The sequence below is a fragment of the Tauraco erythrolophus genome, chromosome 1 (assembly GCF_009769465.1).
Source record: "Tauraco erythrolophus isolate bTauEry1 chromosome 1, bTauEry1.pri, whole genome shotgun sequence".
NCBI lineage: Eukaryota > Metazoa > Chordata > Aves > Musophagiformes > Musophagidae > Tauraco > Tauraco erythrolophus.
Genome location: NC_141465.1, coordinates 9,444,369 through 9,468,403, shown reverse-complemented (window position 1 = coordinate 9,468,403; position 24,035 = coordinate 9,444,369). Strand labels below are relative to the sequence as shown.

Sequence of the window (24,035 nt, the reverse complement as noted above, 5' to 3'; positions counted from 1 at the left end):
ATATTTGGTTTTGAGCCAAACAACTAATATTTCTTCATATTTGGGAGCCAAAGTAAATACAAAAATATAAAATAGCAAAACTAAAAGTTGCACAGTGTTAGATTATCATTGAAAACTTGGCTGGTGGTGCTATGGCACCAGATTTGGAAAATGAAAGCACTGCTGTGAACGATTTGAATGTTCTAAGTGAGGTGGTGCTCACAAATAGATGGTGCTAATATGTTTTCTTAAGGCACGCTTCATTTGGCTATTGCTCCGGGAGGCAGTGCTAGGTCTTGCCTTCATGCCCTCTAAAATCTTTGAAATGGTGAAAACCAAACAGTTTCAATGTAAGGCAAAAGGAATTCTGATGACAAAGCCAAATTTACTGTAATACGGTACAGCTGTATTCACCCTCTGCTTTTGTAGGACAGGGTTCAAGGCTTTTCACTCTATGGATAAAACAAAAAATAGGACTGTATTTGATCACGAGAGACTGTTCACACTTAAAGTACACCAGTAGAATCATAGAATAAGTGAAAGTAGCGTCTTGTCCCAGTATCGCTTTTGCTGAGCCTTCAGTTAAACAGGCAAACAGGTATCTCAAAACGTAAGTTGCCAATATTCATTCATTTCAAAACAAAAAGTGAATACTTTATTTCATTTGTGCTTCATTCTTGAAGTTTGTTGCTATATCAGCACCTCAGGGTTACTTCTGAATGTGTTAGTTACTAGATAATAAATTATCAGCCAGCTGTTGACGTATCTTCTTGAGTTGGAGAGAGAAATAGAGTGCTCTTCAGCTGAAGATACTTTATTTGAGAGGGACAATATATATTTTTGGGTTTGGGTAGAAACAGAAAAGAACTAATTAATTCAAATTTCGGTCACCTCATTACTCAAGTTCTCTCATGTTCCTTGAAACAGAGGAAAATCAAACCAACTGGCAATTTAAACTAGCTCCACATCTATAGTTACCAACAATATTGATGATTATATAGTGGGGCATGGGACCAGAATTTCAAAGGCTTTAATTCTCCGTTAGTGAAACAAAATTCTTTTGGCTGTTCTTTTGGGAAGTGAACTCTCAGGTGGTTTTATTTGCTTCTATAGGTTGGAAATGCTGTTGTCCCCTACACTGAATTGCTGAACAAATACTGCTTTAATGCAGCCAGCCCAGTGAACCATTTCTCTTTATCTCCTTACTTCTCTCCAGATATTAAATAGGAAAGGAATTATATATACATATTCTTAGTAGTTACTGTTTTGCCTTTTCAGACTGCTCTGCAATGGTGATTTCTTAGGGGATGTTAGACCTGAACCAAAGGGCTTTGACTGAACTTCTGCTGTGAAAGCAGAAATTGAAAATTGGACTTCTCTGTTTGTCTTGTAGCTAGACATGAACCATCAGTTAGAACAGGCTGGTACAAATAAGAGATGGTAGCAGAGCTTATGAATTCTCCCCTCTCTTCCTCTGTTACTCTATGATTAATTAAAGTGATAAGAAAAAGAAAATATTTCACATAATCCATGGTGGATCTGAAGCTTGAACAGCACACATCCAGCTGAATATTTTGTATATTATTTTCCATAGCTGCTTTCACATTTTAAAGATGTGAATTTCAGTTAGGTAATTTAGTGTTAAATTTCTCTGAAAGTTTCAATGCTTACTTGCTCTTGGCTCCTGTTGCCTATGCATGACCACTTATTTTATGCAACTAGCCAAACTATGGTGTTCGCAGCTGGATTCTTCAGACCATTTGTACCTATTTTCTTCTTTCTGAAGAGTTTTTGGATGGCTGGTTTCCTTATGATGCGTCTGATTCATTAAGCTGTCTTTCCCCTTATAGGAGAAGAGTAGTTTCCCCAGAGTGATTCTAACACCACAAGTCGTCTGATGCACTTAACGTAGTGCTTTTAGTTCACATATGCTGTGCATGGTTTGTCCTGCTGGTTCTGGCCATCAGCTGACTCTTGTTGAAGAGAAGACTTGCAGATCAGTGTGGAATTTCTGTTGGCAAGCCAGGAGGGAAAGACTGTTTTTCAGAGGTAGCTATGGGTTCCAGAATCTTGAGGTGTACTCAATGTAAAAGAATTACTCTACAAATGCAAATATTTAAGACCAGGGTTTCAATAACACATGCCAAAAGCTGATACAGGTGAATACGAGTTAGGAGAATTCAACCTTGCCTTGCTCTGTGCCTGCAAGTGTTCTCTTCTGTTTGTAAGGTGTTTCAGAATCTCTTTGTGTCAGAATTAGAGAGGGTCTAGTTTATCATTTGACTCTTTCATCAAGGAGATGGGGGAAAAAGGTATTCTAAAATAATATGGCAAAGTTATTTTCTCAAAATCATATACATTCTTATCACAGTATCATAGCTAGCAAGTTCCTGTGACTTCCCTTGTCCATTCGATCATGTTTAATGGATGCTTACCTGAGTGGTGGCCAAGATAGAGATATTACTCAGAATGGAAATGCCTGCTTTCCCTGTCAGTTGTTCAAAATACTGTGAGATCAACACAAGTAAAATCTATTTTGCTGATATGCACCTGAGAGCAGTCTCCATTTACCAACCTAATTGATACGAAGTCCTTTGTATCTATACCGCTTCAGGCTGGCCCTGTCTTGACTAGACTGGCCATGTCTGTGCACTGAGCTCTCCCCAGCTGGCTGCAGAGGCTCCTCTGTGCTGCTGTGCCCTCCCTGCATACCTCTCCTGCACTCCAAGGATTCCGCATGACCACATGGGCTTTCCTCATAGGCTTTAACATGAATTGCATTTCGTTACATTTTCACAGAAGGCTTTTTTGTTTGTTTTTAATTCCAACCAGTGTAGCAGAGCTGGGCTTATAGTTGCCTGCACAAAGTACCTTTTCCTTTTAGATTTAGGAAATGCTTGTTCATAAGGGTCCACGTCTCCTTTGAGCTCATGTGACCGTCTTGAGTCTGGAACATTTTAACTTTTTTTTTCTTTTTTAGTTCTTTCAGAACTATTTCTTTATAGTGTACTCAGCTATTAAAAAAAACAGGGTTGCTTCACAGTTCTTTGTGTTTGTATTTTTATAGTGTGATGCTAAGAAGTGTTCTGTGTGTAGGTGGGCACAAACGTGGGGTGTTGGAAGAGTGCAAGGGCTTCTGGAAAGATGTTGGAGTGCTAATGTGTTGGCAGATGGAAGAGCTGGACTGGTGACTAAGTAGCACACTGACCTGGTTTGGGGAGAGATGTCATGCCCTACAAAGAGTCCATATCAAGAGTGATCTACCATGCATTGATAGATCTGCCATGACAGAGGGCACCTTCTGTGCTTATTGGCTTCCTTCTGCCCTCATGGTTCTTTGGTTTTGTCTCTGGTGTAGCCTTTCACTCTCTGGAATAGCAGTGCTCGTTCTCAACAGCTACGGTTCCCAGCAAATTCAGTTGGGAACCTTTGTTGCTAACGTAGCACTAGCAGTAGAAGAGAGTACATGATCCAATGTAGCGGTCTCCTACCTTGGACAACATGAGACCAGGCCATGATTTTGTTGAGCACACCTCACTTGAGAGAACGTGACTACTGCCACTCAACTCATTTTGAGCTGAGTGATCTTTAGACAGAAAGTAATTAGGAGATGTTGAAATAAGATAAAGATCAGTAAGATGTGGTAATAAGAGGGATAATAACAAACTAACAAAGGGATCCATTGCTTTTTCTTCTTTTTTTTTTTAATCTGTAAAGTAACTGTACACTGAAATACATCAGTAGGGAGAAAGAGCAAGAAAACAAGAAAACTTACACTCATGTGTAAGTTGATGAGGCTGCACCTCGAATAGTGTGGTCAGTTTTGGGCCCCTCACATGATTCTATGATTGTATGATTTTTTTCCTAAACACTGCAGGAACCCTGTGGTATTTGTTGCAATCCAGACTATCACTGAAAGGATTCTGTTCTTAAAAGTGAACTAGGGGAAAAGGATCTGCACTGTGAAGATAGAGCAGGGAGGACAAAAATTTATTTTTTTAAATTTTAAGTTAATCTCCTTTTCTTTTCTTCTGTTCTGCCTTATTGTCTATTTTAAAAAATACATTATTGCTATTTATGTTCTGGCAGAACTGGCTTCGAGTTTAAAAGCTCTCTTGGTGGTTTCAATATGCTAGCTATAAAAAAAAGGTCTAAAGGGTCCTACCTCAATGCTAGTGCTGCCTTGGGATCCCCTTTAGACTTTCTGTTTTTAGAAACTTCACTGAGAGTTTTTAAGCTTAAATAAAATCAAGACCTCTTGTCACTATAATCAGCTACTTATGAATAAAACATAGAGTTTTTCTAATTGGAATCAAACCCAGCTGAATTCAATCTTGAATTAAAATTAGATCTTCAAATTAATGTAAAGAAAAACCGAGAGAAAAAAAAAAAGGTGACATTATTGTATATTTAAAATGAAAATAGTTCTTTGGTAACATTTTTTAAAATCCGGTTTTGAGTCTGATTAAGAATTTTAATGCAGAAATCACATTATCATATTTGAATCAAATACTGTCTTACTTTCTTCTTAGTCATGAATGTTCAGTGGAGACCAGGAGACCTTTTATTTGTGCTGAGCTCTCCAAAGTTAGGTTAGAGTTTTGCAGACTACATAATTTTAACAAATCTAGTTCACTGTCAATCAGAGTTAATCCTGAAGTTAATTGGCGTGTAACACTTTTTACTAACCATCTTTAGGAAGGATATTAGAGTTTGAAGTCTGTTGGATTTTCTTCCTGGTTTCTGCTATTTGGAGCCTTGTTGATATTCAAAGTTGGACACCCACAGTAGTTTCATACACTGAAAATAAGTTAGGATGTCTCCCAGATAAGGAAGCAACCACTACCCCTTCTCTTGTGATGGTATTGTACTGCTGAAAATGTCAGTGTTCAGTGTTCTAGAAGTCTTGCAGTCTTCCGGAACCTGGCAGAGTTGCCTTTGGAAATTGTGATGGTTTCCTGGCTGAGTGCTTTTACTTGATCAGTCTTTAGATAAAGGAAAAGTCTCATCGGAGGTACATGTTTTCCATCAGTTTTACTTGTATGCTTCTTTCTATAAAGGGAAGAGGCATAAAGTGTTTGGCTTAGGGCTTTAGGTTCAGTGTGCAGACAACTGCAGCCACTTGACATTACTACTAAATTATCTTCACAAATTGGGGATTATGGCCTCTCAGCATAATTAGGATTCCGTGTCCCCCCCCCCCAAAAAAAAAAAAAAAAAAAAAAGGATAGTAGGCTGGGATGATATCAGAGAATCAATATGTACTTGTCTGAAGAAACTGAATATCAGTCTGCAATTACTGAGAGAAAGAAAGGAAGGAAGGAAACGGAAGAAAGGGAGGGAGTTAGAGTGAGGGAGAGAAAGAAAGAAAGGAAAGGAAGTTCAGTATCGCTCTACCTTATTATTTAAAGACAGGTCGTGCCTCTCATTGTTTTTCTTCAGGATTTAGCTCCTGAGGTAAAATATTTTTGTGCAAATTTCCGTTTTTTCCTGAAAAGTTAATTTCAACCCTCATGATTGGAGAGATGCCTGAAAATCTGTTGGGAATGAAAATTTATATTTTGAGGATGAGAAGAGCAATAATAACCTAGAATGTACTATTCTAGTGCTAGTGTTGTAAGTTTGGGAAAAAGTTATTACTTTTTTTTTTAAGCATTGACATTCAGAGGTTCTGAAAATCTGATAAGCCTAACAGTGACAAGGGAATATTAAAATTGAAGTACCAAGGAAGGAAAAGCCAGTTCTCCCTCACCTCACCAAGAGAAGACGAAACACCTTCTTGTAGCCTAAAAAATTGATTATTCTGTTATGAAGTCATTCTGTGTTGTTCTAAGTTGAATTTTTGTAGATGTACATACAAGATGTTTCTTGCTTTACGTGCTGCTCCGCTGCAAAGCATAAAAATGACTGTTTAAAAAAAGTTTCTTGGTAAATTTGAGTAAAGTACATATGTTAGTTAGGTGTCCTGGTGTAATTCCAACTAGAAAATTACATCTCCAGCCCAACATAGCAAAAAAAAAAAAAGTAGTTGTAGCGTTTTAATGTGGATCGAGTTACTATTTATCCTCTAATTTTGTAGTGTGATGTACTTAATGTTAAAACTTCTTTTTTTTTTACTAACAAGCAAAAAAAAAATCAAACTTGTAAGTTTTTCACCTATGAGTCCTATAGATGGCTAATACTACTATAAGTCTCACATTTAAAGGAAAAAATACTTGCGTTTTTTCAAGTTACTTCATGCATTTTTCTACTACTGCAATTGTAGAAGACGTTACAGCTACTGATAATACTAAAGTAATGGAAAACCAGACATGTTGGAAACCACGATTTTGCATGACTGTTAGTTTGCCTTAAGTGCACTTAGATTCCAGGAGACTCCACCTTTAAGCGATTGCTCAGCTGCTTGCGACCAGCAAATCAAACAGCCCTGTATTATATTGTCATATTCCATCACAGAATATATGATTGCAAGATAATACATTGCGATCTTCTCTTTCTTTGCATTTTCTCCAGTGAAAAGGCAGAATCTGAAAGTTCAGATCAATGCGACAGAGGACACGGTTTGCATGAGGTATCTTCGACCAAGTCAAAACACCAAACTAGAAGGTTTCGTCCTGGGTTATGGAAGCAGCTTCTTTTCTAATCAGTACATTCCTTTACCTTCGGAAGGAAAAACCTACATAACAGAATTCGGTAAGGCATATTTACTTGCATGCTACTGTTGTAATGAATTGTGGGAAGAGAGGGAGGAGAATACGAAACTTTGGGTTTCTTAATTTTTAATTTATTGGGCTGTTGCTCAGGGTTTCTTTGTGTTTGTTTAAGGTTGCCTTGAAGAATTTCACGTGCAAGTGGAATTAGGAGGTCCTTCAAGGAGAACAAATAGTTCTTGTTTGGAAAAGTTTGCTACTGATATTTGTTTTGAGGATTTTCATTGCACTAAGAGATTGTACTATATTGACTGCATCACAGATCAAATAGGATGATTTGCCTAAAGTTACAGTTATGAAGTAGAATATAAAGGAGACATGCATGTTTTTAACAAATAGTACAAGAACCAGTGAAACAGTTTTGAGAACTGTGTGGTTGATTCCCTTTGCTAGAAATGTTCATATCAAAATGATGCCTTTTCTGGCAGGGGCTTATTCCAATTCTGCACAGAATGATAGAATGGTTTGGGTTGGAAGGGACCTTAAAGATCATCTAGTTCCAACCCTTTTGCCATGGGCAGGGACAGCTGCCACTAGATCAGATTGCTCAAAGCCTCATCCAACCTGGCCTTGAACACTTCCAGGGATGGGGCATCTACAACTTCTCTGGGCAACCTGTTCCAGTGCCTCACCACCCTCTGAGTGAAAACTTTCTTCCTTATATCTAACACAATAGTTCATCTTTGAAAGCATACAAATAAAAGAATTTAACAGCAATGTGTACTTCAAGTCACAAGCATTTATTTAATTAACAGTGCATTTATTGGAGCTATTGTTTTTAGTTAAGAGATTTAGGATTAGGTTATGCTTTGTGGACTGGTTTATTGGAAGTAGAGAGTACATAATTTTTCCCATTCCATTAATATTAAGCACCACATTAAACTGCAGCTTTGATTGTACTTTTCAAGTGTGTACAGAGCACAAGCTAAAACAAGAAACATAATTTGTGCTTTTGGCTCTAGCTTAGAGTGACTTGTGTGGCAGAGGTGAAGAGAAGACAGTGGTGATTGGTAGCACCCTCTACAGCTTCAGAGACCAACCGCTGGCACAAACTGGAGGAATTGCAGGATGGTTCTTAGTTTTAGGAGCAATGATTAGGTTTTATTCTGGCAGCTAGAAAACTCAGCTCAGCACACACTGTATGTGGACATTAGAAAAAATAAGATATTGTAGAGGGACAATAAAAATACTCTCAAGATACTTTTCAAAGATACAAAACCTCTAGACCCTGTTACTGAAAAATCTTACATTATCTTTGTACTACTAGTACATCTCATATGTGATGAAGTTGGCCTAGTATGCTATCTTCATATTAAACCAATATAATTTTAAAGTTTCACGTTAAAAATTGTCTATTCTGTGCTCTAGATATTCTAGTGATTTAGGTGCCACTGTACACTTTGCAAAAGGTCTTCAATGGGTTCCACATATTTTTCCACAATCAGAGCAACTAAGTTTGTACAAAAATATTCACATTCACCCTGAGAACTCCTCCTTGGTCCTCTCATGCTTTGGCTTATCCAAATTTTACAGAAAGCAGGTGGACTTTACAGGCTGCTTTGAACAGGGGTTTGTTGTGGCTTTTGCTGGACAGGATGTGGAGGGAGTAATTCCTAAATACGAAAAGACATTGTGGCCTATTTAGACTAAGACTAATACATTTTAATGCTTCTTCCCTCTCCGGACAGTTTTAGTGTGTTTCATGGAAAGAGAATACCTTTCCCAGTCAATTTAGGGACTTTGATCACAACCTTCAATTGGTTTGGTAGCTGAAATGTAAAGATTAGAAATGGAGATTTAGGGGCATTTGTTAGTTACTAGGAGGTATGTTTTCCAAACGGATTGAGGAACTTTGCTTGTCCTAGTAGTGTAAAAATTGTCTATTCCATGAAGATTTGTAAGTGAAATTGGTATAGATGTGCAATCAACTGTCAACCCTACTCAAAGAAAAAAAAAATTTCATTAATTTAGTAGTTAGACTAATGTAAGATAACAGACAGACTTTGCATATAAGTAAGTTGTGATTCACTCCCTAAAATGCATCAGTCCTTTAAAATGTCCTACGTCCTTTCTAATAAACAGTATAGACTTACAAAGAAGAATGAAGTGCCTGGCACACGTTTCCTTGATTTAGCTTTGCATGCCTGGTTTTGTTAATGGAGCAGCATAATTGATATTCTGTTTGGAATAATTGTCACTAATTGGAACTGGAGTATGAGAAATACAGCAATGACTAACTTATTTTTGTAATAGATGACACAGATACACAATATATATAAAATATAAAATGCCCATGACTTCCGTATTTCCACCTCTGTCACTATTGATTAAGATGAAACTTATTGTCAGGTTTTCTGTGGGGTCTCGCACCTCTTGTTACCCTGTTAACAATAAACTTGAAGCCAGGAGATGTATTAATTTGTGAAATTACACATGTATATGTGCACATATTTTAAAAGGAACGAGTAAGGACGTGATCGTTCCTAGGATTTCCATGAGTTATATGGCTTTGTAGAAGGCGTGACATCTGCCTACATTTCATCCATTCAAATATTCAGCACCTCACTGCAGTGATTCTTATCTTAAAATATTTGGTTTTCCTTTCTTTTGCAAATAAAATAATAACCGAGCCAGCAATTACGTAACATTATCTGTTAATTGAGAACTGCCTGCAGAGGGCATGTACAAGGAGAAGAGGGTTCTGTTGGATTTCCTGAACTTGTAATGAGCTCATGCTGGCAGCAAACTCTTGAGCAGCTTCATGCATTGCTAGATAGATGAATTTGAATTACAGTGAAGGGTAAATGACAATGATGAGGCAGCATCAAAGTTTGATTCAAAGAAGTATGCCTCTTTATCAGGATACAAGATGTGTTTTGTGCTGAGTGCACTTTATGAGCTTACGTGACAGTGAGCAATGTTGTTATTGATCCTGAACGCTATTCAGACTGTGTCAAAGGAAGATATCAGAATGTAAATCCAGCTAGACTAATAAATAAGGTGGATAGATGCATCCAAAAATCCCGAGCTTGGCTTTAACATTTATCTAAATCTGTTCAGTCTGCATGACTCACAAAGAAAGCGTATTTTCTTGAGAAACTTGTGCTAGTTTTCTCTAACTTGGTTAGGAAGATTGCAAGTCAGCCTCCTTGAATTTGTTGATACTGTTGGAGGATCCCAAAAAATTGGGTGGAGACAGGAAGATATTGTAAGAATAAATGGCAATTAGCTAACAGAGTGAGCAAAATACATTTTATTTTAGTTTCTAAAACTAGCTCAGAGTTGGGCCATGCTTTGACCTTTCCTTTACCTGAACCAGATTGTACAGTGTAAAAGGAAAACATTGGCAATCCTGCTTCAAAACAACCATAATAAGTGATGGGTGAAGTTTGCATATATAATTTTGCATATATTGGCAATCCTGCTTCATAACCACCATAATAAGTGACGGGTGAAGTTTGCATATATGTAAGGAAGAATTCTAGTACCACCTGAAAGCATTTTGAAAGATGTAATTCAGGGGGGCGTGCTAGAGCAGCGCTTAGCTAAAATATCTTGTAGTGCAGTTTCTTATAGCTGATCAATTCCCAGAAATGTGCAGACGTATTAACCCCATGGTTTTCAAGATGCCAAATAATATGAACATTAAACATTAGTTCAGAACCTAATAACTTAGCGAAAAAACAGGTTCTTATTGCTAATGTTAGCTGAGCCTGGTGAACTGGAGGGCCTGGAGGAGGTCAGCAGCTGCACCTTTGGCTAGGCAAGCGTACTGACTGGCAGCAGGTTCATTCACACCAGCCCCTCTGTCCTCCTTTTCTATCTCTTCCCATGCTTGTTACACCACCATTCTTTTGGTCTTTCCCTTTCTCCACGTTTGCCCTTTGCCCTTAACAACATCCTGTAGTAAGTCTTTAGCAATCCTTAAATTCAGACTAGGGAGTTGTGGCCTGAAGCTAAAAAATACTTTGTTTTGATTTCTGAATCTGCCAGTCTATCAATTCTAATGATGCATTGTAACACTTTATTTAAAAATTTATTCTAAGTTCATTAGTCAGATCATTCTTACATAGTTTTGCTTTCACCCACGTTTCTGTATTGGCTGAACTCTGAATTAAAATAATTCCGTAAATTAACTGAATTAAAATAGTGTGCTTGAACATAGCAGAGTTTGCTAGCATTTTGCGGTGCACGTTAGTTGCCTGCTGCCGTGGATTTGATAACCTAGCTCGTGGTATATGGAATTAAGTGTTCTCCTGTGTTAGTTTGGTATGTCAGTGGCATTATTTTTGTTATATTCTCGTTGTCTCCTGAGGCTGTTAAAGTGGATAATAAAAGGGTTTTTTCTTTTAATAATTTTATGTCATTAATATTACAGAATCTTACTCAAATGGCTGTGGTGGTTTTGTGGTTTTGTTTTTTTTTCTTTTATAATGACACCAAAGTGCTGGTTTACTTCTGTGCAACTTTGCAGTCTTTAAAATGTTTCTCTGTGGTTAGTTGTAGACATACCTGTGTGTATGAATACTGCGTGTGTCTTTCAGGCTATCCAAATGAAAACGTACCGAGTAATTGATGGAGTTCAGAAAACTGTTTCCTTTAATTGGTGATGTTTCATTGAGTTGTAGTAGCTTTGATGTTTGAAAGCTAAAACAAGACGACTGAATGCTTCTGTCTAATATTTTTGACAAGTGGCAGGAGAGGGTGTATGAGTATGTACTGAACGCTTATGTGTGTGTCTACTGTATGTATCAAATGCTATAGATATACATACTATTGATTTACAATTACTAATGTTTCAGATGTGTGACTGGTCTTTCCTCCTGCCTCAAAAATCATTTGATTGGGTGTTCATGCCTGCTGGAGTGTTGTGCTTTGGTCCAAAATGTCACTGCTTTATTCAGCTGCGGATATTTAATCTTGAAATTCTGATGTCATATTGACACCTCTCGACTAAATTGTCAAAGCAACCCATGTCTGGGGAATTCTAACACTAAGAATTAGGCATGGATTTGTTGACTAGCACTTTTCTGGTACAGCTGGGCATTTTCCTGTAGTATTTTGTGGCTAGAGAATTTAAGGTGGTCACTATTTAGACTTTATTTCTGATCTGCAGCTTCAAGGTGTTTATAAAGAAATAGTTACGGGCCAGCTGAAGGGAGCTCTTAGCCATGACATTTGTCCTTCCAGCGTTAGTAAGGGGGGCTAGGCAGTAACAGGTTCAAACAAGGGGATTTATTTTGTGAGTCTTACAGTAGCAGCCCTTCAAGAATGTGTTAAGCAGCAAGGAAATGCTAAGATTTCCATATCAAATTTACAAATGTATTTCAAACTGAACTTGCTAAAGTTTTACTTGTTCAGTAGGGATCCTTCATTTATGAGATTCTGGATTCTTTACAGGGTGAGAGACAGACAGATCTGTATCTTGAATCTATATCATATTTATCTCTGTTATATACTCATGTATGTTGAAATGATTTCTGGGGTTAGATACTGGATTCATGGATCTGTCTCCAGATATTTAAACACTAACCTTAATTATGTAACTATCGTTTTCTTACCAAACACAGTTCATACAAAATCAGAAATATTCAGCTGTAGACATGATTGTCTGTACTCTGTGATTTGATTTGCTTTTACTTGATGTCATTGTTTTATTTTAGAAATGCACTTCTCTTTTCAAATATATTTCAGTGTAAATAGTTTATATGTTCTGTGAATCATAATGATACAGTCAGAACCTCATATTTTTATGGGCCTGACAGTTACCTTTCTGCTGCCTGCCTCTTATTCTAGCAATTTAATTTATTCCTTAAGCGTTAAGATGAAGTAGCATAAGCTAATTTATGGGGGTTTTTAGGTTTCGGTATTTCACAGCATTTTCTTTTTCTCCTCCTATGTTACTCACCTCTCCCCTAGATTCCTACTTCTTATAAACATGAATCTGTAGAGGGAATTATGCATATATAGGCATCATAAAGGAACATAGATGATCATAAATAGTTCTTGCAACTTGATCAAGTTTAATACGTGAGTGAGGTAATGTTTTAAGTCCCTGAAAATGAATTGAGCAGCAGTAGCATCAGATGATTTCCTTCCTGTGATGATGACTGATAACGTATATTTCTCAGCAAGAGGACTGAATCAGTGTGAAAACTCAGTGGCCTTCTGAGCTTAATAAGAGAAATGTTAAACTGCAGTGGAAGACTAAGAGCTCCCATTTCTAAACTTGAATCAGGGCTCGTTGTATGACATTAAGCAAGCTGTCTGCCTTTCTTGGTTTCCGTTTCCTTGGATATAGAATGTATGTCTGTCCAGAATAGAAGCATTCCAAGGCCTACGTTCTTCAATCCGTGCATAGTGCTTTCATACTGTGGATCAAACAGATGAATTTAAGTTTTACTACAGTCGCTGTACTCTCTTAACACCTATATAGTAGCCTGGGTGGTTCTGCTCAGGAATGGCAAATCGTATTTCTGAATTAAGGTATATTTTTAGTTAAGTTCAGAACAGAATTTTAGTGCTGTGTCCCAGGTATTGAAGGTACTCCTCTGATAATTTCAAATTCTGATTTTAGCTATAATGATCATAGTATTGTCTTAAATTCAGTGGTTCTAAACCAGACAAGTGGTTACTTTTTAAACCTGTCTGTTCTATAGCAGAGCTCCCTCAACATGCAGTCTTAGTCTGTTTTCCTAAATACTTCCTTTTATAGATTGTATTGCAGTTGGAAGAGCCACGAGTTTTCTGGGAAATGGGGATGTGTTGTATTCTTTATTAAGGCAACGTTTGCTAGATTCACAACAAAGCTTAATGAACAGCACCCAACACAAAATATTTCTGCTGAGAGCACTTGGTTACAGAAGAAAAACACCTGTTAAAACTGATGATTCCTGCTAAATATCAGACTTTGTAGCTTTGAGATGTGCAGAGAGACTTTTACAGTCTTTGTTTATTAACACATTTTGTTTAACCAATAATCTATTTCTCTACTGCTACAAATGTCATTTCAGACTTCAGCCAGAATGAATTTTTCCAGTGATGGAGCAGGGCAAAACTAGCTGTTTCAAACCATTTGAATAACTTACTTTCACAATCTTTGGACATTTTGTTGATGAAAACATAAATTTTTGCAGTTTGAAGACTGAACTTGTAGTTCGTGAGCTTTCAGGGTGATACTTGAAACTAATTTTGTTGAAGTTAAGGTTGCTTAATACTTCGTGAGAGTTATAATGGTCTCACAAGTGGCCATGAATGCTCAGCAGAAAGCTGGGATTAAAGTACAGGGAAAACAAATTATTTTAAAGAGCAACTAATTTCTGGTTTTAGTTCTCAATACAAAAAAAAATGTCCAAATGATTGCACAGATCCCAGAAGAACAATGTGCCACCCTAAATGTTAAAAAACATTATTTGTAAATGGAGAGATACTGTGCTGTGGGGTTGCCCTTTCTTTTTAACTAATTCTTTTTTTCCACATTGCTTTGAGCAGCTGTTTTCAATAATCATCTTAGTTAGGTTTATATTGGGTCCAGTGGAAACCCATTTAAAAACAATAATTAAAGTATACTCATAGTGTGGGTTTCCAGTGACTTAGATGCATAGAATCAGTGAAGTTAAGTTAGACTGGTTTTCCTCACGCTTGCATAGCCTTTTAAGTAGAAGAGCAAGCTTTTGATTTATTTGGTACTGTTTTTTCTTCCTCCCTCTGTACAGAAATCTGGAAGTAAGAGGAAATGGAATGATTTCTCATTGATTCTGTTTAATTGATAGACTTCAATGTATCTTGTCGCAGGAAATGCGGTCTCTCATCTGTAAATACAGGTTTAGAGGAATGTATCTGAACTAGACTAAAAATTTTGCATAGAGTAATCCTTTTTTAAAATAAACCCTAGCTAAAGTAGTTTTGATCAGTGTATGGTGAGCCAAATTCTGCCCGTAGATATCTCTTTGGAAGCTCCTATGACTTCTTTTCTAGTGTTGCAGTTTGGTGAGAATAGAGCTTGGTTTTAAACAATTAAGAAGGGCAGAAATCTCTGACATCCGATGTCAAGAGTAAGGGAAAATCTTCTTTCTGAAGATGAGTTCCTCAAACTAAAATCACCATCTCAACATTGCTTTAATCAAAGCATTTATTATTTTAAGCTGCAGGGTGAAGTTATCTGCCTTTCACTGCCAGAAACATGAATATGTCTGAACTTGTGGCCTCTTACCATGTGTGCTTGTGTCATCCAAACTGCATCAGATGTCTCTCAAATGTGTTAGAGTTTGTGTAAAACTTGGTTTACTTAATTTCATTATTTCCTGTGAATAGTAGTATTTCCAGAAGTTTTCCAAGCTAGTTCACAACTGACACCCAGCTAGCGAGGACTCTGCATCCTTTAGAATGACGGCAGTTCTTGCGTATTTTAAAAGAAACTTAGGCCAGTCTGGTAAGATTGAATTGAAGGACAAAAATTATTGTCTTTGGAAGGGCTTTTATTTATTTTCTTTTTAAATATGTAACATGATTTCTTCTGTTAGTGTTTTGAAGTGAAACAGTTGAACCTTTTATGGGAAGTGGTACAAAAGAATTTGATCTGGAGTTAAGATGGAGAGAGATTCTTTCCTGTAAATATTTAAAAATATTTTGCAAAGGTTCATTTTTTCCTGGGAAAAAATGCATGGAGGTTAAAATTAAAAGAAATGTAAATGTCAGAAAGTCTGGAAAATACAGTTTGTCTCTGAGATGAATTTATTGAATGAGAAAATCACTTAAACTGTTGCTCTCCTGTTGCATGCAACATTATTTTTAATATAACAGTACCCAGAGATTCCAGTCAAAGTCACAGTCCTTTGTGGATTTTACACAAATATTAGTCCCTTGCTCTTAAATGTTAGTAATAACTACTTTCATAAAGAGTTTTCAAAACTGTCAAAGCACTTAATAGTTACATCTCATAATAAGTCTCTGGACAAAGTATGTAAATCTAATTATAAAACAAGCCAGCAACTGATGTGGAGACTGTCTTAAGCATGTCTGATGCTGCGTGTTTCCTGCAAGCAGGTAATTCAGGCGAATCTGGAATGATTTAGTATTAATCTATCGGGGTATGCACTCCTAAATGATCAAAGCATTTTGTTTATTATTTTTTACAATAGGTCAACTCTTTAATGAGAGACTGTTTACATCAGGAAAACGAAGGTGTATAGCCTGAAACAGAATACAGAAAATGTTGTAGGAAAAGTTCCTCCAACTCCTGTCAGGAGAGTAGATACCTCTGGTTCTACTCTTCGCTTGTACTTGTCGCTTTTCCTTCTTACTACTTTACCTGTTTTATTTTTTCTTTTTGCCATCACCTCTTCCTCTTCATCTTGGTTTTCATTCCCCTTCTCTTTCTAAGTAATGTTTTCATTCAAATGTAACATGTATGTCCTGCCATGATCACCCATTTGCTGTGCCTCAGTCAAAAAGAATTGCCAAATCTTTCGTACATAGGCCTATTATTTTTCCTAATGGCAAGAATATTTCTGAATGATTGGTGAATAAACCTTAAAGCAAACATGTTGAAAGATCACAAAGATTGGGTAATGTGTCAAGCATTCACTGAACATTGGACTTTTTCTTATGAAGTGTAGGTTAATCCCTTTCTCAAGCAAAAAGGACGTCTGTAATAATTGCTGTTTTCTTCATTTACAGATGCAGAGCCGCGGTATTTGGTTTCAGTAAGACCAGCACGTGTTTCAAATAACAAGAAGTCTTGTTCAGGTATTTTACCATTACTGCATCTCTTCTTAAAGTAAAAGGCAGACAGCATCTTCTACTGGCTTTCGCTGAAAAGAGGTCTGTAACTGTAGGTGTCTGACTGGGATGTGCAAATTCCATACTCAGGAAGGTAAAATGTAGGACACCATTTCCTAGTCAGTAGTCACACATGTGATGTTGAAAACATGAAGTACCTAAAGATCATTCTTGTGAAAAGTTTTTGCAAACGAGAACTGAAATTTATAACACTGATTTCTGATGTTTAAAGAGGTCACAAATACATGCAAACATTAGAAGTTTTGCAATACAGTGATCTGGTGTGTTGAAGTTACTCGTCCCAAACTATTACTGCTACTAAGGATTCCTTCATCCATCGACGTGTTAATGCTCTTTGTTTCTCATTGGAAATGATAACTTGTGTGTGCATGTGTAGATATCTATCTGTAAATCGGTACGACTAAGTTTGCTGGTGCAAGGAGTTCAGGAAAGAAGGATGCTTCTAGCTTAAACTGCACACAGCAAAGCAGAAATCTGAATTTGATTCTTGTCTGTTCCAAAGACTTTCTAAATGACCTTAATCATGTTATTAATATTGTTAGTTTTTAATTCCTTACTTAATATGGAGATGACTCTCAGGATCACTGGGCTGTGGCAAAGAATGAACTGATAGTATATATGTATATGTTTATAGCTTGAAATGATTATGTGAATTTTTTTCTGACTCCTGGTAACTGCTTGGGATTAATTTCTTCTTGCGCTTGGCCAGATGTAAAAGAATATGTCTGGAAAGATTTTTGAAAAGTGATTTACATTTCAGATGCTATATATACGTGTATATATATAAAAAACACAAAAAACTGGAAACAAACAAAAAAAAGCCCAAATGCACTCTTTGGACATTATTAATTTTTGTATCTGCAGTCTACAGAAATGGATCTGTGGAACAAAATTGAGGTAATTGACTTTTCAGTCCAGCAGACAAAGGTGTAAGAATAGCTGATGGTTTACTGCTAGGTAGATATATGGCAAGTCTTTTTAGTAGTGAGAACAGTTCAACTGCACACATTACCAAGAATTGTGGTAGAGTCTGAGTTGCTGCAATTTTAGATTTACAAATGAAGAACTGGTTTCATTTCTAGAAGATACACTGTAGTTCAAATTCATATGTAGATCAATATAGATGATCACCAAGGTTATTCTTGGTTTTACAGTGTATAAATCATTGCAGTCTCTAACTGGCAAATAATGACATAATGTGAGTCATAATCAAAATCTTATGTAGGTCCTCCCAAAATACAGTATGATTTCAAAGCATATGAGAGCTTCTTTTTTCTTTTCCTTAAAACTCACAACTCACATATTTTTCCATTTTTCCATCTTTCCTCAAAAAGTGATCAAGAAAGGGATTTTGCTATAGACAGCAGATTTGCTGGATAGTTTGGTGAATGACCAAGCTGTGTGTTTTAATTTTTAAAAAAAAATGGAGAAAGAGTATAGGAACTGGTCCAGAAAGCAAGAAAATTATTGGGACATTTGCCCTTGTGGAAGTATCCGATGTTCCACGGTATTTCAAAGCATGTCATATTTCCTCTTCAGGGTAGAAAGTGGTTTTGTTTGTTTGTGGGGTTTTTGTGGTAGCATATTCGTCATCAATATAAAGTAAAAACCCACCTGGTTAATGTTTCTAAATGTACTCGCATGCATTGGTTGAAAGTAAAAATGAGATTTTCATTGAGGCTTGTTAAGTGAAGAGATATTAGAGTTCTAAAGGTATGAAAAGAAAGTTAGATCTGTTTCACAACGGTGAAAAATATAACCCTTAGATCAGTGGCTTATAAACCTCTGGGGAATTTGTGGTCACCCGTATGTTCTGAGGAGGTACAGATCCTTTAGATTTTTGAAGTATATAATGTGATGGAAAGAATTTATTAATTTCCTTTAATTAATCATCTTTCAAACACCAAAGGTTCTCCTTGGGTTAGTAGCAATCCACAAATTACAGGTTCAAAATAATTGCTCTAGATCATCAGATGGCGACTGGTGGGGCACACCTGTCTCAAAGGAGGAAAAGGATCTTTGCATGGGAGTTAGCAGGGCTCATTAAAAGAGCTTTAAACTAGATTTGAAGGGCGAAAGGGATAAAACCAGACTCACTAGAGATAAACCTGGAGACAGCACGCCGGTGTTTGAGGGATGGTGTGCTAGTGAGGTCCTTCGGTCTGCTGTTTCAGTAGAAGTAGGGGATGGAGATCCATGCAGCAGCAAAGACACAAGGGTTTTTGATGTGTTAGAAACCATGGAAGCGCATGAGACTGGTCACATAGGAATTAGGATTTCTGCCTTCAGAAAGGTGATGGGATCAATAGCCCGTTTGAAGTGCGTCTACACCATGCACACGGCATGGGCAACAAACAGGGGGAGCTGGAAGTCATTGTGCAGCAGGAAAACTATGATATAGTTCCCGTCACAGAAACATGAGGGGATGACTTGCACAACGGAAGTGCTGCAGTGGATGGCTATAAATTCTTCAGATGGAATAGGCAAGGAAAGAGAGGCGGTAGGATAGCTCTGTATGTTAGGGAGTGTTTTGATTGTCTAGAGCTTACTCTTGGTGATGATATGGTTAAGTGTTTATGGGTAAGAATCAGGGGAAAGAACAATAAGGCAGATATCATGGTGGGAGTCTGTTATAGACCACCCAACCTGGATAAAGAGGCAGATGAAATATTGTATAATCATCTGGGAGAAGTCTCACAATCACTAGCTCTTGTTCTCGTGGGGACTTCAACTCACCAAGTGTCGTCTGGAAATACAATACAGCAGAAAGGAAACAGTCTAGGGGGTTCCTGGAGTGTGTGGAAGATAACTTCCTGACACAGCTGGTGACCGAGCCAACTAGGGAAGGCACCCTACTGGACCTGTTGTTTGCAAACAGAGAAGGATTTTGGGTGATGTGACTGTTGGAGGTCGTCTCGGGCATAGCGATCATGAAATGATGGAGTTTTTGACTGTTGGAGAAGTAAGGAGGGAAGTCAGCAAAACTGCTACCTTGGACTTTCAGCCTGTTCAGAAGCTTGTTGACCGAGTTCCTTGGGAGGCAGTCCTGAAGGGCAAAGGAGTCCAGGAGGGCTGGACAGTCTTCAATAAGGAACTCTTAAAGGCACAGGAGCAGGCCATGCCCATGTGCTGAAAGACAAGCCATCAGGGAAGAAGACTGGCCTGGCTGAACAGAGAGCATTGGCCGTAATGTAACTCAGGAAAAAAAGGAGAGCTTATGACCTTCAGAAGAAGGGGCAGGCAACTCAGGAGGACTAGAAGATGTCATGAGGTTATGCAGGGAGGAAATCAGAAGGGCCAAAGCCCAACTAGAACTTAATCTGACTACTGCCATAAAAGACAATATAATATGGTTTTATAAATACATTAGCAACAGAATTAGAATCTCCATCCTTTATTGAATGTGGGGGAAAATATAGTGACAAAGGATGATGTCCTGGTTTTAGCTGGGACAGAGTTAGTTGTTCCTTTTAGCAGTCAGAAGAGCTCCGTGTTTTGGTTTTAGTCTGGGACTCGTTATGAGAAGAACGCTGACAGCGCACTGATGTTTGTAGCTGGCACTGAGGCCTCAAAGATTTTTCAGCTGCCGTGTTCTTGCCAGAGTGCAGAAGCAGAGGGTTCATGGCTCCCCTTGTGATTTGAACTTAGACTTAGGACTGAGGGCCAAACTGGCCAATGAAGGATATTCCATACCATGCAGCATCACGCTCAGTATAAAAATAAGGGTCAGCCAGAAAGAAGGGCCTTTGCTTTTCCGGGACTCTCACTCTTGGACTCTCAGAGCGCTCTCTCTCTCTCTTTTTTTCGGGCCTCTCACTCGTCCAGGATTGTGGTGTCATGACTTATCTGTTTCAGGATCATTAGTCTGGGACGAGACGGGTCTTGGTCACTGGGTGGTGAGCAATGACACTGTTCATCGCTTGTTTGTGCTTTTCCTCTTTAATTCTCTTCCCCATCCCCTGAGGGTGAGCGAGCAGCTGTGTGGAGTTTAGATGCCAGCTGGCCTAAACCATGACAGATGAGGAAAAGGCTGAGGTACTTAATGCCTTCTTTGCCTCAGTCTTTAATAGTAAGACCAGTTGTTCTCCAGGTACCCAGGCCCCTGAGCTGGAAGACAGGGACAACAAGCAGAATGGCTGAATAGAGAGCATTGGCTGGAACTCAGGAAAAAAAGGAGAGTTTACGACCTTCATAATCCAAGGAGAAATGATTAGTGACCTGCTGCACCACTTAGACATCCACAAGTCTATGGGGCCAGATGGGATCCACTCAGGGGTACTGAGGGAGCTGGCAGAGGTTCACACCAAGCTACTTTCCATAATTTATCAGCAGTCCTGGCTAACCAGAGAGGTCCCAGTTGAGTGGAAGTTAGCAAATGTGATGCCCATCTACAGGAAGGGCTGGAAGGAGGATTTGGGGAACTACAGGCCTGTCAGTCTCACCTCGGTGCCAGGGAAGGTTATGGAGCAGATCATCTTGAGTGCCATCACATGGCACATACAGGACAACCAGGTGATCAGGCCCACTCAGCATGGGTTTAGGAAAGGCAGGTCCTGCTTGACCAACTTGATCTCCTTCTGTGGAGAAGTATTGGGGCCAGTTCTGTTTAATGTCTTGATCAATGATCTGGATGAGGGAATCAAGCGCACCCTCAGTAAGTCTGCAGACAACACCAAGTTGGGCTGGAGTGTTGATCTGCTTGAGGGTAGGAAGGCTCTGCAGAGGGATCTGGACAGGCTGGATCAATGGGCTGAGGCCAATTGCATGAGGTTCAACAAGGCTGTGTCGGGTCCTGCCCTTGGGTCACAACAATGCTGTGCAATGCTACAGGTTTGGGGAAGAGTGGCTGGAAAGCTGCCTGGCCGAAAAGGACCGGGGGGTGTTGGTTGATAGGCAGCTGAATATGAGCCAGCAGTGTGCCCAGGTGGCCAAGGCAGCCACTTCCTTCACTACAAGGAAGACGCTGAGGTGCTGGAGCGTGTCCAGAGAAGGACAGCAAAGCTGGTGAAGGGTCTGGAGCATGAGTCTTATGAGGAGCAGCTGAGGGAACTGGGGTTGTTTAGCCTGGAGAAAAGGAGGCTGAGGGGAGACCTCATTGCTCTCTACAACAACCTGAAAGGAGGTTGTAGTGAGGTGAGTGTTGGTCTCTTTACCCAGGTAACAAGTGATAGGACAAGAGGAAACAGCCTCAAGTTGTGCCAGGGGAGGCTATATTGGATATTAGAAAAAAATTTCTTCGCTGAAAGGGTTGTCAAGCATTGGAACACACTGCCCAGGGAAGCGGTTGAATCGCCACCCCCGGAGGTATTTAAAAGATGTGTAGATGTGGTGCTTAGGGACTTGGTTTAGTGGTGGACTTGTCAGTGTTATGTTAACGGTCGGGCTTCGTGATCTTCAAGGTCTTTTCCAACCTAAATATTTCTATGATTCTATGATTTCTTCATTTCCAGCTATTGGCTTTTGAACTTTGAATAAAGAAAGTTATTTCTCCACATGAGAGTTGTGCTACTTTATCCAGAGTAAAGCTAAGTATCATGCAAAAGCTGAACATTTTGCATGTGGTAGGTGGTTAAAAGAGGAAAATGCCCCCAGATACAGACACAGACTCAGATTTGCCTACAGTTAAAAACAACAGATATTTTTTTAGATATTATATTACTCTTAAAGATTGCTATAGAAAGTATGATTTATTGATGGACATATTTGCTGTGTTATTAAGAATCCTGCAAAGAAGTTACTGTTCCTGTCACATGCAAAGAGAGATTTCCTAGTGTTTCAAACTCTGTGTAACAGCTTCTGTGATGCAGTCCAAATCAGACGGAGCTTTGAGGTTCATCTGCGTATAGCTTATTCTCATACTAAGCATGCCAAAACCACCCACTGTTAATTTTCAAAAACTAGGTTTAACTGGAACGTAGGCTGAAAAAAGAGAAATAGAAAAAAAATTCTAAAGACAAAATTGAAACACAGTTTAGTAAACAAATCTCCCTCCTACCTACCAAATAATAGCAAGAATTCCTTTAGATTTACCCTTTATCTGTAAGTCTGGAAGTAAAGTCTTCCAGTTTCTTCCTAGGTTGAAATACATGCTGTGCAAGTCCAGAGGGGACCTAAAAAGTGGTCTTTCTGAGGTTTGTGTATCCAATACCTAATTTCTAAAGCAGTATTCTAATCTGTACTCCTGTTGCCTGCTAGCTGCATCCTCCCTTTCTTTATGCCAACTTTGTCCTGCACTTCTTTCCTCTGTTCATGCTCAGTTGCCTTAAGAGGTGAAGTTTTCCTTCCTTGGAGATGTTTCACGTGCCTCAACATGAAGCCAACAAACAGATCACAGACACTGTCTCTGCCCCCTTTTTTAAATCATACATTAGTATGGTGACCGTGAAAAAGAGAAAACTGTTGTAACTTTCCCTTCAAATTTAGAAGAGAAGTAGGTCTTCATTTACTTTATTATCCAACTGCAAAAACTTTCCTGTAATAACGCGGGAGAGAGAAACTGACTTGGAATTGAAATTGTGTGTTTCTTATGTAGGTCGGTCCAAGACTCAGAAGCCTCTGCAGCTGGTAGTTGGCACTCTCACCCCAACCTCTGTGTTCCTGTCTTGGGGCATCCTAGTCAACCCTCAACATGACTGGACAGCAACAAGTAACTGTGCTAGCGACAGGTAACGTAACAGGAAACCGTTTTTCACAATGATCGTGATTTAATCCGGTGTCGTTATCTGGTGTAGCTGCTATAAGTTTGACAGTGGAAATTAAAAAGTTGGGAGCAATAGTTCTGCATGTGAAGTAAGTTTTCTCATATACTTAAATTAGCGTGTTGCAAGTCTTCACTTGTTTTGTGTGCAAATTTAGTCCAACATCTGCATGTTGAAGTACAAATCTTGCTATTTCATGCTAGATCCTTTGTTCTTCTTAAACCAGTGGCCTTCACTCTACCTTCATTTGTAACTGAGTGAATGGAAAGAAACTTTTTAAATCATAGGAAATATTTTGGCTTAAAGTTGGCCAAATAGAAGTAAAATGAGTCTTTTGCTGTGGTAGTGGAATGATGCCTTGTTTTAATGCTGTTTGATTTTCGTTTCCTGTATTTGGTCTTATCACTGCATTACTTTCCTGATATTGATAAAGTACAGCTTTCATTAATTTTCTGATATAAGTAAAATAAGATCTCTTCTCCTATTACTTTTTTGATTTGCTGTAACTGTTTAATGAGTGGTACTGTAGGTGGGGAGCTCAGGAAGACTCACCAAGTAGCAGTTTCAAGAGAAGTCATAGTGCTGGGTAGCTTCTCAGTTAAGCATACCCTTACATTTTAGGCAATTCTTGGCAGATGAGTAAAATTCATCTGCTGTGATTATTCAAATTGTTACTGCAAATGTCTTCCTGCTCTGTCATTTTGGTGTTCTCTTTCTATTCTTCCTTTTACAACAGATTTTTTTTTTTGTCTTTGTTTACATCCTGTGAAGCTCCATTCAACTCAGCAATGTTTTGTAAAACTAAGAAGAAACCATGCACCAGTGTTTGGGATGCATCTACATCTGG

General features: G+C 38.4%; 1 protein-coding gene across 1 annotated transcript in view; it reads left to right on the top strand.

Annotated features, from left to right (window-relative positions):
• ABI3BP (ABI family member 3 binding protein) overlaps positions 1-24,035 on the top strand; it is a 167,968-nt gene that overhangs the window by 17,222 nt on the left and 126,711 nt on the right. The window contains exons 2-4 of the mRNA XM_086622839.1: positions 6,493-6,672; positions 16,368-16,436; positions 23,023-23,155. Of these exons, the coding sequence (XP_086478965.1) occupies positions 6,493-6,672; positions 16,368-16,436; positions 23,023-23,155 (382 nt within the window). The remainder of the gene's footprint in view (positions 1-6,492; positions 6,673-16,367; positions 16,437-23,022; positions 23,156-24,035) is intronic.